The sequence below is a fragment of the Chinchilla lanigera genome, unplaced genomic scaffold, assembly GCF_000276665.1.
Source record: "Chinchilla lanigera isolate Chin_1 unplaced genomic scaffold, ChiLan1.0 scaffold00068, whole genome shotgun sequence".
NCBI classification, from domain to species: Eukaryota; Metazoa; Chordata; class Mammalia; order Rodentia; family Chinchillidae; genus Chinchilla; species Chinchilla lanigera.
The window spans coordinates 10,784,613-10,798,384 of record NW_004955469.1 but is presented as its reverse complement, the minus strand read 5'-3'; the positions used below and the strand labels follow the sequence as shown (position 1 = coordinate 10,798,384).

General features: G+C 39.4%; 1 protein-coding gene and 1 pseudogene across 2 annotated transcripts in view; one reads left to right on the top strand and one right to left on the bottom strand.

Moving 5' to 3' along the window:
- The window catches only part of Wdr43 (WD repeat domain 43), a 58,246-nt gene that overhangs the window by 37,193 nt on the left and 7,281 nt on the right, over positions 1–13,772 (bottom strand). For both annotated transcript variants that reach the window (XM_005400538.1, XM_005400539.2), the window contains exons 2-3: positions 12,557–12,694; positions 7,054–7,175 (exon numbers count right to left, since the gene is read on the bottom strand). In XM_005400538.1, coding sequence (XP_005400595.1) covers positions 7,054–7,175; positions 12,557–12,694 — 260 coding nt within the window. The remainder of the gene's footprint in view (positions 1–7,053; positions 7,176–12,556; positions 12,695–13,772) is intronic.
- LOC102024892 lies at positions 10,047–10,663 on the top strand (annotated as a pseudogene).

The following is a 13,772-nucleotide window of genomic DNA, read 5'->3' as shown; positions in this document are numbered from 1 at the left end:
CCCTCCAGTCTTCTGCACCAGTTTCCCAAAGTAAGCATGTTCCTCCCCTCTGTCCTCCAGCCTTACTTCTAATCTGTTCTCCTTCTTTCATTTCTCTATTTTCTCCCTACCCATTTTAAATTTTAACCCCTGAGGGCAAAATTGACATATTAAGGACTTGTATATTACATATAATTTTCTGGTTTGTTTTACATTTTGTTATATAGGCATGTTATGGTTTGTGTCTGAATGTTCCCTCAAAGCCTCATGCAGTCAATGGGCAGGCTTCTAGAGTTTATGATTGATTCATGGTCCAGTGCTGGGATTATGGATGTGAGTGCTATACCCGCCCTGGGGCGGGTAGTGTGCATACAATGTAAGGGAGAGAAGGAGGCTGCTTGACACTGCTCCTCCATTTTGCTCTCCTTGCATTTGCTGTCTTCTGCTGCCATGAACACTGCCCTCTGCCGTGTGCCACTCTGTCTTGGAGCCAGCTGAATATGGACTGAAACCTCCACGAACGGTTAGCTAAGTAAACCTTTCCTTCCTTAATTTTGGGTGTCAGGTATTTTGTCTCAGCAAGGAGAAAAGTAACCAAGACAAGGAATAAATCATACAGTTAAAGGTGGTAAATTAATGGTTAGTTCAGCTTGTCATTTTCTAGGCTGTGTTTGATGCTATTGTTATTGCTGATTGTACCACTATAGCGAAAAGTGACATAATTGTTCTAAACAACTGTTCTTCCTCGTATTCGAGGACTGAGACTGACTATAAGTCCTAGAAAATACTGTAGCACAGTTCCAAGAATCTGGGGCTGGTCCCAACAGGCAGTAATTTCTCATCCCCCAAAAATTGAAGACATAGGAGATCTTGCAACAGACTCAAAACCCTAAAACCAGTTACATCTGGAAGACACCTCTGAGATGTAGTCATTTCCCAAGTGTTCTAAATACTAGCAATAACGCTACCCACCACAGGCAAATTCAACTAAAAAAAAGAAAAGAAAATGAGAAGAAACTCAAACTGCAACCCCAGGCATCCAGTTCACCAAAGGCAAACCCAGGGGGCAATGGGACAGAACAATCCAAAAGTCACACACTAGGCCACTCTGAAGTGGTAACAACAAAGGAACTGAATGAGGTGCTAGAAAAAATCAAATCAGAAATAATTTCTCAGATAACTGCAGAGATGATGTCCACAATGAAAAATATGCTTAGTGACTCTAGAGTAGCTACAGACAAGAAAATAGAGGAGCCTGAGCTGGGGATATAGCTCAGCGGCACAAGTGCCTGCCTGGCAAGCGCAAGGTCCTGAGTTTGATTCCCGGTACCTAAATAAAACAAAATAAAATAAAATAAAGTAAAATTAAATTAAATAAATAAATAAATAGAGGCGCTTAAGAAAACTATGAAAGCTATGAATGTTAAGCTTAGGAAAGAGATGAAATACATAAAGCAGATACCAGTACATACATAGAAGAATAAAAATTCCATTCAAAGTATTCATAGCAGATTAAGCCAGGTAAGGACAGGATCTCACATATAGAAGATATAGGCTTGCAGTTAGCAATGATGAAAAGCAAGTCGGGACCATGACAAATCAATCCAGAAGCTGCTAGACAAGGCAAAGAAAAATAATTTAAAACTGAGTGGCATCAGCCAGGCATGGTGGCACACACCTGTAATCCCAGAACTTGGGAGGCTGACGCAGGAGGATCGTTGAGAGTTCCAGACCAGCCTGGGCCACAAAGTAAGCTCAAAGCCAGCCTGAACTGCACAGTGAGACCCTGTCTCAAAAAAAAAAAAAAAAAAAAAAACACTGGCATCAATGAAAAACTGGGAGATAACATAAATGATATTTTTTTAAAAACTGTTTGCAGACGTCATGGCAGAAAACTTCCCTGGTTAGAGAAAAAGAATTTGACATACTGGTTAAGTGAAGCATATAGAACTCCAATTAGCCACGATCAAAAAAAGTCTACAGCCAGGCATATCATAGTCTGGATTCCAGAAATTCAGGACAGGGATATAGCTCAGTGGCACAGCACCTGCCTGGCAAGTGCAAGGTTGTGAGCTCAATTTCCAGTACCAAAAAAAAAAAAAAAAAAAAAGTCCAGAAATTCAAGACAAGAATAGAATCTTAAAAGCTGTTAGGGAAAAGAAATCACCTAAAAAGGAAAGCCCATAAAGATCACAGCTGACTTCTCAGCACAAACCCTCAAGTCAAGGAGAGACTGAAGTGAAGAGGGGTGAAGTACTTCAAATGCTAAAGGAAAACAACCTTCAACCCAGATGGATGTACCGCACAAAACAATCTTTCAGCACTGATGAAGAAATAAGATACTTCCATGAGAAAGAACATCTGAGGAAATTTATGACCACCAAACCACCTCGCCAAAATGTTTTGAAAGGGGGCTGGGGATTTAGCTCAGCAGCACAGCACCTGCCTAGCAAGTACAAGGTCGTGAGTTCAATTCCTGGTACCAAAAGAAAAACAAAAAACAAAAAAAAATGTTTTGAAGGATATTCTAGAAAGAGATAACAAGGATTACAACTCCATGAACCCAAACAAAAGGAATCTACCAGGCAAGGCAGACAATTACACAGAGGGATGGAAAAAAAGGGAGGGGAGAGGCAACAGGAAAATAACATAAGGATAAGTGAACATGTGTCATTTATAACCATTAATGTTAATGGTCTTAATTCACCAATCAAAAGACAAAGACTGGCAGAATGAATCAAAAAGCAAGATCCAACAATATGCTGCATAAAAGAAACACATTTAGCTGGGCATGGTGGCACATGCCTTTAATCCCAGTATTCAGAGGTTGAGGCAGGAGGATTGCTACAAGTTCAAGGCAAGCATGGCCTATATAGTCAGTCCAGGAGTCAGTCTGAATTATACAGTGAGATCCTTCTCAAAAAAACAACAAACAAACAAAAAAAACACATTTAATTCAAAAAGAAATTCACAGACTGAAAGTCAAAGGATGGAAAACAGTACTTCATGGGACAGGAACCAAAAAAAAAAGCAGAGGTAGCTATTCTATTTCAGACAAAGTGAGTTTCAAGCCAACACTGCTCAAGAGAAACAAAGACGGTCACTACATCCTTGTAAAGGGAACAATCCAAGAGGAAGCGATAACAATCATAAATATATATGCAACAAATACCAGTGCACCCAACTATATAAAACAAATATTAATGGACATGAAAAATCAAATAAGTACTAATACAATTGTATTGGGGGATCTCAATACCCCACTGTCACAAAAAGACAGATCACCTAGAAAAAAAAAAAAAAAATCAACAATGAAATATTAGAACTGAACCAAACTTGAACAATGGACTTAATAGATGTCTACAGTGTTCCATCCCACAACATCAGAACATACATTCTTCTTAGCTGCATGCGGGACCTTCTCCAAAATGGACAATATGCTATCTCATAGAACATGCTTAAGTAAATCCAAAGGAGTTGAAATTATCCCATGCATATTATCAGACCATAGTAAAATGACACTGGAAACCAATGGCAGAACAAACCACAAGAACTTCATTTAAAAAAACATGGAGCTGGGGATTTAGCTCAGCAGCAAAAGCGCCTGCCTGGCAAGTGCAAGGTCGTGAGTTCGGTTCCCGGTACCGGAGAAAAACCAAAATAAATAAATAAATAAATAAATAAACAAACAAACAAACATGGAAATTAAATAGCACCTTCCTAAACAACCAATGGGTCACAGATTAAATTAAAGAAGAAATTAGATAGTTTCTACAATTAAATAATAATGACAGTACCACATACCGGAACTTATGGGACACAACGAAAGCAATGCTAAAAGGGAAATTTATAGCAGCAAATATTCGTATCAGAAAAACAGCAAGTGCAAATAAACAACTAAATGGTAAACCTCAAACTTCTAGAAAAAGAAGAGCAGGCTAAGCCAAAAGCTCATATGAGGCAGGAAATTATAAACATCAGAGCAGAAATTAACACACTGGAGACTAAGAAAACAATATAAAGAATCAATGAATCAGAGTTGGTTCTTTAAAAGATTAAATAAAAATCAACAAACCCTTATCCAACCTTATGGAAAAAAGGAAAGAAAAGACTCAAATCCACACAATTAGGAATGAAAAGGGTGAAATCACAACAGAACCAGCAGAAATCCAGAAGATATCTACATCAACTTTGAAAATTTGTGTTTTAGTAAGATAGAAAATGAAGAAGAAATGGACAGATACCTATGAATTCCTAAATACAGATGAATTACCAAAGCTGAATAAAGAAGTTATAAAAATTCTAAATAGGGGCTGGGGATTTAGCTCAGCGGCACAGCGCCTGCCTGACAAGCCCAAGTTCAGGAGTTCGATTTCGGGTACCAGAAAAAAAAAAAAAAAATTCTAAATAAACCAATCAATGAAATTGAAGTTGTAATTAAAAACCTAACAACAAAGAAAAGCCCAGGCCCTGATGAATTCTACAAAATTCTACATTCTACAAAATTCTGAATTCTACAAAATTCTACAAAATTCTACATTCTACAAAATTCTGAATTCTACAAAATTCTACAAAATTCTACATTCTACAAAATTCTGAATTCTACAAAAAATTCAGAGCACAACTAATGCCATCAATGCTGAAACTCTTTAATGAAATGCAAAGGGAGGCAATACTTCCAAATTCATTCCAGGAAGCAAGCATTACCCTGATACCAAAACAAGATGGACCCAACCAGGAAAGAGAAGGCCGATCTCCCTAATGAACATAGATTCAGAAGTCCTCAACAAGATACTAGCAAACAATGCAGCAAATCATTAACCTCGTACACCATGACCAAGTAGGATGCACCTCAGGGATGCAGGGATGTTTCAACATATGTATATTAACAGAGCCAAAGACAAAAATCATCTTAATAAATGCAGAAAAAGCTTTTGACAAAGTTCAGCACCCATTCATGATAAAAACATTACAGAAAATTGAATAGGTGATCTTTATCTCAATCTGATAAAAGCCATCTATGACAAACCCACAGCCAGTATCATACTAAATGGACAAAAACTGAAATCTTTCTAAAATCAGGAACAAGACAAGGATGTCCACTGTCTCCACTCTTATTCAATATAGTCCTGAAAACTTTAGCCAGAGCAATTAGACAAGAGAAAGAAATAAAATAGGGGGCTGGGGATAGAGTTCAGCAGCACAAGTGCCTGCCTGGCAAGTGCAAGTGCCTGAGTTCAATTCCTGGTACTAAAAAAAAAAAAAGAACACTATCCCATTTGGGGAGGAAAAAAAAAAAAAAAAAAAGAAATAAAAGAATAATGATAGGAAAGGAAGAAATTATCATTATTTGCAGATAACATGATATTCTATGTAGAAGACCCCAAAACCTCCACTAAAACACTGCTAGATTTAATAAGCAAATTCAGGAGCATAGCTAGATAGAAGGTCAATGCTCAAAAAACAATACACTTCCTATATACAAATAACAAATCCAATGAGAGAGAAATTAAGAAAACAACATCTTTCACAATAGCATCCAAAAAAATGAAATACCTAGGAATCAATCAATCTAATGAAGGATATAAAAGACCTCTACATTGAAAATTACAGTACTCTGTAAAAGGAGACTGAAGAGGATGTTAGAAAATGGAAAGCTATCCTTTGCTCTTGGGTAGGGAGAACCAATATAGTGAAAATGGCCATACTTCCAAAACTGACACAGATTTAATGCAATTCTGATCAAAATTTCAACAGCATATCTCACAGAATTAGAGAAAATAATCCTAAAATTCATTTGGAACCAGAAGAGACCTAGAGTAACAGCAAAGACAATTCTGGGTAACAAAGGAAAGGCAGGGGGCATCACAATCCCTGTCTTCAAATTATTCCATAAAGCTACTGTGATAAAAACAGCATGGAATTGCCAAAAAAAAAAAAAAGACCGGAAGATCAATAGAACAGATTAGAAGATGCAGAAACAACTTCAGACTACTCAGCCACCTTATCTTTGACAAAGGTGCCAAACACATTCACTGGAAGATAGCCTCTTTAATAAATGGTGCTGTTAAAACTGGCTCTGCATATGGCAAGATTTAAATTGAACCCATACCTTTCACTATGCACTAAATTCGAAATAAATCAAAGATATAAATATTAAAACAGAAACATTAAATCTACTGGAAGATAGAATAGATAAAATTCTTGAAGATGGTGGTGTAGGTAAAGACTTTAGAATGAAACCCCAATCGCACAGGAACTATCACAAAGAATCAACAACTGGGATCTCACCTTATTAAAAAGCTTTTGCACAGCAAGAGAAACCACCAAGTGAAGAGTGTGGGAAAAAATGTTGGCCAGCTGTCCCCCAGACACAGGATTACTATCAAGAACATATGAAGAACTCATAAATATCAGACCACCCAAATTTAAAGACCCAATCTAAAAATGGGCATCTGAGATAAGTACACACCATTAACTGGAGGACAGTTCCATTCTCTACCGTGCATTATGCCCTACATGCCCTAGACCCTCAAAATTAGCTTACTCCGTACCAAGTTAATCTTCCACTTTCTGGACTCCTAGCCTTAGTTTCTGCCAACTCCCCACCTTCTTCCCCTGCTCATTAAACCATTCTCCTGCCTCCTCTATTCAAATCTTACCTGTTGTAGAAGGTCCAACTGAAATCCCTTCCTTTCCCAACAGTGCCGTATTCATCTGAGAAGTAAACACATGCTCCCTTCTGACATCTCTTATACAATTACTTTACTTTTGTACCATTTGGCTTTTGTGTTAAAGTCCTACGTGCCCAGTTTAACTAAACATTCCTTAAAAACAGTCTGTACTGGGGATGGGGATTTAGCTCAGCGGCACAGCGCCTGCCTGGCAAGTGCAAGGTTGTGAGTTTGATTCCCAGTACCGGAAAAAAAAAAAACAAAAAAACAAAACAAAACAAGAACAGTCTGTACCATATCAACATGTATGTCCCCACTAGATCCACCAGGGTCTGTCTAGGGCTCATTCTAAAAGGTCACTGAGACAACACCCCCACCCAGACATAGCAATGTTACTCACCACTTCACTTTGCACGTCTGTATGTTCCACTCCACAATATGCTTATCATCTGAACAACTATATAAGCAGCCACTCTCTTGATGCCACTGTATGCAATTGACTCTGTTATCATGACCACCGTCCTGCAGATTAAAAAATTTAAAGAAACAAAAGTAATTCTTATATGGTACTATGAATCCTAGAGTCATTACCAGTTAAACAAAATGTCAAGCCTTAACCTATATCTACCCATTTTAGTTTTCCAAAATTTCCAATTCAGTTTTCAAAACTGAGATAAAACATCTACATCAAAATATTAACTTTCCCTTCTCTGTAAGAAAAACCTAGCTCCACATTCTAAATTGAAGAGTACTAATCTTAAATGCTGTTTTCTCTTGACAAAAATGCCAACTCTAAGAGCCATAAATCTGAACAGTGGCAAGAATTAGTAAAGTCACATGGCAGAGTCTAAACTCAACTTTTATTTTTGTTTTGTTTTAATTTGGTTTGGTTTTTGTTTTTTGAGACAGGGTCTCACTCTGTCATTCAGGCTGGCCTTGAACTCACTGTGTAGACTACAATGGCCTCAAATTCACAGCAATCCTCCTCCTCCTGCCTCAGCTTCCAAGTGCTGGGATTACAGGTGTGCGCTACCACACCCAGCAAAATCAACTCGTAAAAGGTAAAAATTTAGTTAGAAAATATCTTTTAGAAAAAGTACTAGAAATAGCACATGCACACAATTACAGCACTACAAGAACCTGAAGCAGGACCCCAACTTGCAGCCCAGCCTGGGCAACTTCACAAGACCTGGTCTTCCATAATAAATGGGAGTGGGCGGGTAACTCTTAGTGAAGGTACTGGATTCAATCCCCAGTACTAAAAAGAAACAAAAGAAGTGAAGGAGCTGGGCACAGCTGCACATGCCTATAATCTCATCACTCAGGAGACTAAATCTGGAGGATCACAAGTTCAAGGTCAGTCTGGGCTACAAAGCTAACCCAAGGCCTGCCTGAGCTACACAGTAAAACCCTGTCTCAAAATACAAAACAAACTTCTCTTTCAATTAAAAAGAGTCACTATTTCTTTAGCTAAACACTAAATGGCTGTACATATTATGGCCACACCATCTAAGCAGCACTTCAGCACACCACGATGCTCCCCTACTAGGAGCAGAGAGGAAGAATAGAGACCACAGCAACAGACACCTTGCTAACGTGATAGATGAAACTTTTTATGTGATTTTAAATCTGCGTTTAGAAATTGTCTTCATGGCCAGGCATGGTGTCCCATGCCTGTAGCACTAGAGAGGCTGAAGCAAGAGGATCGCTGCAAATTCGAGGCCAGCCTGGGCTACAAGGTGAGTTCAAGGTCAGCCTGGACTACGTAACAAAACTGTCTCAAGATTTTAAAAAATTGTCTTCTTGTCAAAGATTGTCAAAAAAAAAAAAAAAAAAAGATTACTGTCTCTCATTTCATATATACTCCAAGACAAACTCACTTAGCAAAATGAGGTGCTAAGTCACATACATTATAACTATTTTCACTCTTTGTACCTAATTCATATAAATACACATACAGTTAAGCACCACTGTATACATATGTAAGAATCAAAATCATGGAAGGTGTTTTCAAATAAAATTACTACTACTTGAAAAAAAAATATATTAAAACATTAAGGTGTTACTTCCCTCTTCAGCAGGCTATTCAAAGTCCTATATTTTACCTATACATACACGTACAAAGAATTAAAAAGCACATAAACATATAAATCCCACAGAAAGAATTCAGATATATCAAGTGTATTAAAATATTCTTAGTAATCAAATACAAGCCAAAAAGCAGACCTTTAAGTCTGTTAATCTAGTGATCTGCTCAGCACTACGCTGTCCATGCTGATGAGATTATAGTTAAATGAAAAAAAAGGGACTGTAAGACATGGCCAGGGGTGGTGAAATTGAGCATTTCCTTTCAGACAGCAATCTGCCAACATGCCCCCTCATTCGTTCACTTACTCATTCAACCAACGTTTACTAACTATAAACCATGCACTTTCAATATATTTTTATGTCCAGGTCTTACTACAGTTATACAAGCTGTACAAAGGGTGTAGAATAATCATTTAAAAGATGAGAAATGAAATTATCCACAATCACATAAGGAGATGCAACCTCAGGACAGACTAACTGTAAAGCTTAGTCTGTCTACTTCACTGTACCACTCTGACATCCTGTACTCTGAACTACATAGTGAGACCTTGTCTCAAAAAAACAAAAATTTTCACTGGGCATGGTAGCATATGCCTGTAATTCCACTACTCAGGAAGCTGAGGCAGGAGGATCTCTGTGAGTCTGAGGCCAGCCTGGACTACAGAGTTCAAGGCCAGCCTGAGTTGCATACTTAAACGCTGTCTCAAAAAGACAAAAAACAAAACAAAACAAAACAAAAATCAAAAAAAAAAAATCATATAAAACGTTTCATCTACTAAATTAGGTGGGTTTTCTTTTTTAATCATTGCCACTGCTTTAATGGTATATTCAGTTGTCACAATAATGCCACTGGAAGAGGTACTATCCTTCCACTGATGATGTAAGCACAAAATAACATTTTCAGACATCATTTTTATGCTGTCTATAAAGAGCCTACACACTCAACTCTTTGGCTCTCTCGTTACTGTTTAGTAACACTTTTTTTTTGTTTTTTTTTTTGTTTTTTTCCGGTACTGGGAATCGAACTCACGACCTCGTGCTTGCCAAGCAAGCACTGTACCACTGAGCTAAATCCCCAGCCCTCGTTACTGTTTAGTAATTGAAGGAATCCATGTAAGAAACAGTCAGTGTGTAGGAGGAAGCACCATGCCCCTAGCTGCACCAGCTCTTAAAGATGGCAGGGATGTTCCTGCTGGAGTTCAGAACATTGTGGTTCTTCAGAGAGATAACTGGGGGAAACACACTCCAACAGGAGTTGACAGAAAATTAAGTTGGACTCCTGCCTGATCCCTTCATTGTGATAGGATGAATGTGGGACTGGTACAGTGAAGTAAACCCCCACACTCAAGTGATGAATAGTCAGGGTATCTGGCTGGCCTACACCATCTTGTAGGATTTCTGCATATGCTTCTACTCCGCATCCTCTTCCTGAGCATTCTTGTCATCCGGACCCCAACCAATGTCATCCACAACTTGGCAATGTGTGTCTTCCTACAACCTTTGAGACTCCTGACCAAGGAAAAGCTCACCTATTGACACACTGGGAGCAGATGGACTTTGGGCTCCAGTTATCTCTTCCCACACGATCTTTAGCATCTCTTATTATACTCTACCTCCTGGCCAGCTTCTATGCCAAATATAATGCTGCCCACTTCCTCATCAACACTGCCTCACTGTCAGCATACTGCTGCCTTAGTTGCCCCCAGTTCCATGGGGTTCATCTCTTTGGCATCAACAGATCCCGAGGGGTTGGGCTGAGGACAACCCCAGACATGGAGAAGGCAATGCAACAAAGGACCAAAACATCTGTCCCTTCTCTGACCTCTCTTTTGTTTCTTGAAAGCCTGAGAACTACACAACCTTTTCCAAGCTCAGGAAGAGAACGGACTGCAAAATGGACACCTTGGATCCAGCCCTGCTAAGGGCAGGACTGAGTCAGGAAAGGCAAATGAGGTGAAGAGCCACATCACTCTCCTCTGTAACAGCAAGTCATATTGGGGCAGTTTGATAATTACATTTTCCATATTTTCCAACCACTTTCCTACTATGTTGTGCTGTGTATTTTCCTTATAATAAAGATAACTTAAAGAAAAAAGAAAAAAAACAAGAAACTGATGTTTTGTTTTGTTGAAGCAGGGTCTCACTATACAACCCAGGCTACCTTCAAACTTACAAGGCCCCTGCCTCAGTCTCCTGAGTGCTGGAATTACAGGCACTGTTTTACAGGAAAAAAAAGAAAAAGAAAAACTCACACCTGAAAATTTCCAAATGGTCAATAACAGTATTATAATAAAATATATCCAATTTAGTGGGAATTTACGCAATCATTAAAAATGTTTAAAACTAGCCTTGACAATAGGAAAATTGCTTGTGTTCTAAATTAGTGAAACAAAGTCAGGATACATAACAGACAAACACACATGTTAAGCAAAGCAACACACAAAAACTATTAACAATGGATCTCAGCTGGGCATGGTGGTGCACACCTGTAATCCCAGCACTCAGGATGCTAAGGCAGGAGGATCATTGTGAGTTTGGAGCCAGCCTGGGCTACAAAGTGAGTTCAAAACCAGCCTGAACTGCATAACGTGACTGTGTCTCAAAAAGAGCCCCTCCACTAAAGAAAAAAAAAGAATCTCTTAGGTGATAGAAATTCTCTATAGACAGAAATGAAGTCTTGCCAGACATGGCAGCTCAGGCCTGTAATACCAGCACTCAGGAGGCTGAGGCAAGAGGACTGCTTTAAGTTCAAGGCCAGCCTGGGCTACAAAGTGAGCTCAAGGCCAGCCTGAACTACATAGTGAGACTGTCTCAAAAAGACAAAAAAAAAAGAAATGTAAGTCTTAAATAAAAAACAACTGCTTTGTTCCTTCACACAGAAAGCATCCCTGTATACCAAAATCTGCCTGTTAAACTACTGTCTTCCAGTGCCAAATGCATCCTGCTTCTGTTTATAATGCTGGGGCTGAGACTCTGCAAACCTTACTTCTGCTTTGCCAGCTGCATCCACAAACTCTGCCAGTGAGGAGTGCTAGCAGAAGACACAGCTGAAGAAGAAATAAGGGACCAGTTCCTTCCTGTCCCCTTGTTTGCACCACCTCAATAGCTTGTTTTTTAGCCCATCAGTGGATGCCACCAGCAGCAGCTGAGCCTGAAGCATTACTTCCTTAGCCCTGAGAAAAGCCAGCCCCTTCACCTTTTACAGAGACATCAGGCAGCTAGAGACCCACCCTGCCCCAAACTGTCCCACAAATCCATGTGGCTGCTCAAGAGACAGCAACACCAACAGAAGACCTGCTCCTTACAGGTCTCAGCTTCAGCAGTAATTCCAACTGCCTCCCTTGCTCCCCTTGCCCAAAAGAAATGGCTAACTGCTTCCTGCAGCTGCTGTGATACCCTGGAGTTCCTTTGACCTTTCCCTATGCTAACTTTAGTCAATAATTCCTCACACTCTGACCCCTAACAAAGATGATGTTACCTAATTCAGCTCTTATCAAATATTACTACTAAGCCAGGTCTGGTGGTATACACATGCTTATAATCCCAGCACCTAGTAGGCTAAAGCAGGAGAATCACTACAAGTTTGAGGTCAGCCTGGCAGCCTGGGCTACATAGTAAGTTTAGAGCCATCCTCAACTACAGTGAGACCCTGTCTCCAAAACGAAACAGAATAGAACAAAAACTTCAGTTCTTTAAATGTAGAAAGGACAGAAAACTGTCCATATAGTACAGATCTCATCATATTTCTTGAAGTGTTTCTAATAATCTCAGTTCTCATCACATCTTTCATATAAAATACATATAAATACACTTACTACTAATTTACTGTGCAATTCTCCTTTTACCGTACTGTACAATAAAACGCTACCAACTGCTGTACCAAGAGCCAACAAGTCAATCTGGTCACTCGTTCCTATAGCTTCTGATTTCCTTTTTTTCCTCTGGTGGCTTTCCTAGAAAAAAAATTAAAAACATTATTTTTAGTTAACATTTCAAAACACTTAAATTTAATTAACTCATAACAAACGCCTGAAAGCCCACAAAAGATACTTTTAAAAAGGAGGGTAAGCCGGACTTGGTGGCACATGCCTGTAATCCCAGCACTCAGGAGGCTGAGGCAGGATCCCTGTGAGTTTTTGTTTGTTTGTTTGTTTGCTTTTTTGTTTTTGTTTTGCTTCCAGTACCAGGAATCAAACTCGACCTTGCGCTTGCCAGGCAGGCGCTTTGCCACTGAGCTAAATTACCAGCCCCGGATCGTTGTGAGTTTGAGGTCAGCCTAGGCTACAAAGTGAGCTCAAGGCCAGCCTGAACTGCACAGCGAGACCCTGTCTCAAAAAAGACAAAAAAAGGAGAGTAAGAATAAAATTTTATTTTAAACCTGTTAAGTTAAAAAAAAAAATCTCTAATGGGAAAAGAAATTCAATACTCCCTGCCCCATTCCCCTCTTCAGAAGAGGTAGCAAACAGGACACAATCTAGGTACTGTTTTAATTGGCCCACACAGTCCCCATGCTCTTTCCATGTCTCCCACCCAACCTTCTTCCTGACAGGCCCAAGAGAACCTTCCATTCCTCAAGCAGAGACCAAAGGATCCAGACGCATAGGTCTGTGAGTCCACAGATCCAAACCTCAGCAGCCAACACTTCCCTTCCCTATCCCCAACCTTTTCTCAAATTCTAGCTTAGTTTCTAGGAGAGGGACTCAAATGATTTTGTTTAGAAACATGCATTCAGTTCAGTCTGCATCAACAGCTATAACTTGTAGGCAACTCAGGGCACACACAGAAGTTGCTCCAATGGCTGATCAGGACTAGTCTGAGAACTCCATGTTTGCCCAGTGATTCTGATGGCTTAAAAGGTACAGGTTTCCATCTAGTGGCAAATACCACAAAACCGTGATTTCAAATATGATGCTAACAGCTTACATCTGTCTTGCAAAAAGACAATCAAAAATGACAATTTAGCAGGCATGGTGGCACACATCTGCAATCCCAACACTGGGGAGGCTGAGGTAGGAGGATCATTTCAAATTC